This window comes from Merops nubicus, unplaced genomic scaffold (assembly GCF_000691845.1).
Source record: "Merops nubicus isolate BGI_N331 unplaced genomic scaffold, ASM69184v1 scaffold32123, whole genome shotgun sequence".
NCBI lineage: Eukaryota > Metazoa > Chordata > Aves > Coraciiformes > Meropidae > Merops > Merops nubicus.
Genome location: NW_008597384.1, coordinates 1 through 387, shown reverse-complemented (window position 1 = coordinate 387; position 387 = coordinate 1). Strand labels below are relative to the sequence as shown.

The 387-nt window shown below is 56.3% G+C and overlaps 1 protein-coding gene across 1 annotated transcript in view; it reads right to left on the bottom strand.

Moving 5' to 3' along the window:
• The window catches only part of LOC103769488 (ATP-dependent DNA helicase Q5-like), a gene marked incomplete at its 3' end in the record, with an annotated part of 3,332 nt that extends 2,948 nt beyond the window's left edge, over positions 1-384 (bottom strand). Inside the window, exon 1 of the mRNA XM_008936685.1 lies at positions 264-384. Within this exon, the coding sequence (XP_008934933.1) occupies positions 264-384 (121 nt within the window). The remainder of the gene's footprint in view (positions 1-263) is intronic.
• Positions 385-387: the final 3 nt, after the last annotated feature.

The following is a 387-nucleotide window of genomic DNA, read 5'->3' as shown; positions in this document are numbered from 1 at the left end:
CAAAGTCGTGTCTCTGGGGATGGCCACGTGAGCCAGAGAACAGATAGACACAGTGCCAGGAACGAGTCTTCTACTGGTGACAGTCTGACACAAGGACAGGTTTACTGTTGGGCTTGCAGGTTTCTGACCTCATCTGGGTGGGCCTGCCTGGTCCAGGTGATGCATTGCTTCAAAACAGGCATGACACCAACTCCTGCAGCACCTCCCCCAGGGGAAGATGGGGTACCAGACACGTTTCACCCCTCTCTGACGCCGAGCCTCACCTCTTGCCACAGTCATGGTTGCACTTTCCTGCAGGGACGTCTTGAAGGACTCAAACCCGAAGACCTTTTGCAGCGTTTTCTGGACCCTGCCCTCCAGGCCCAGGGGGGACTTGCTGCTCATCTT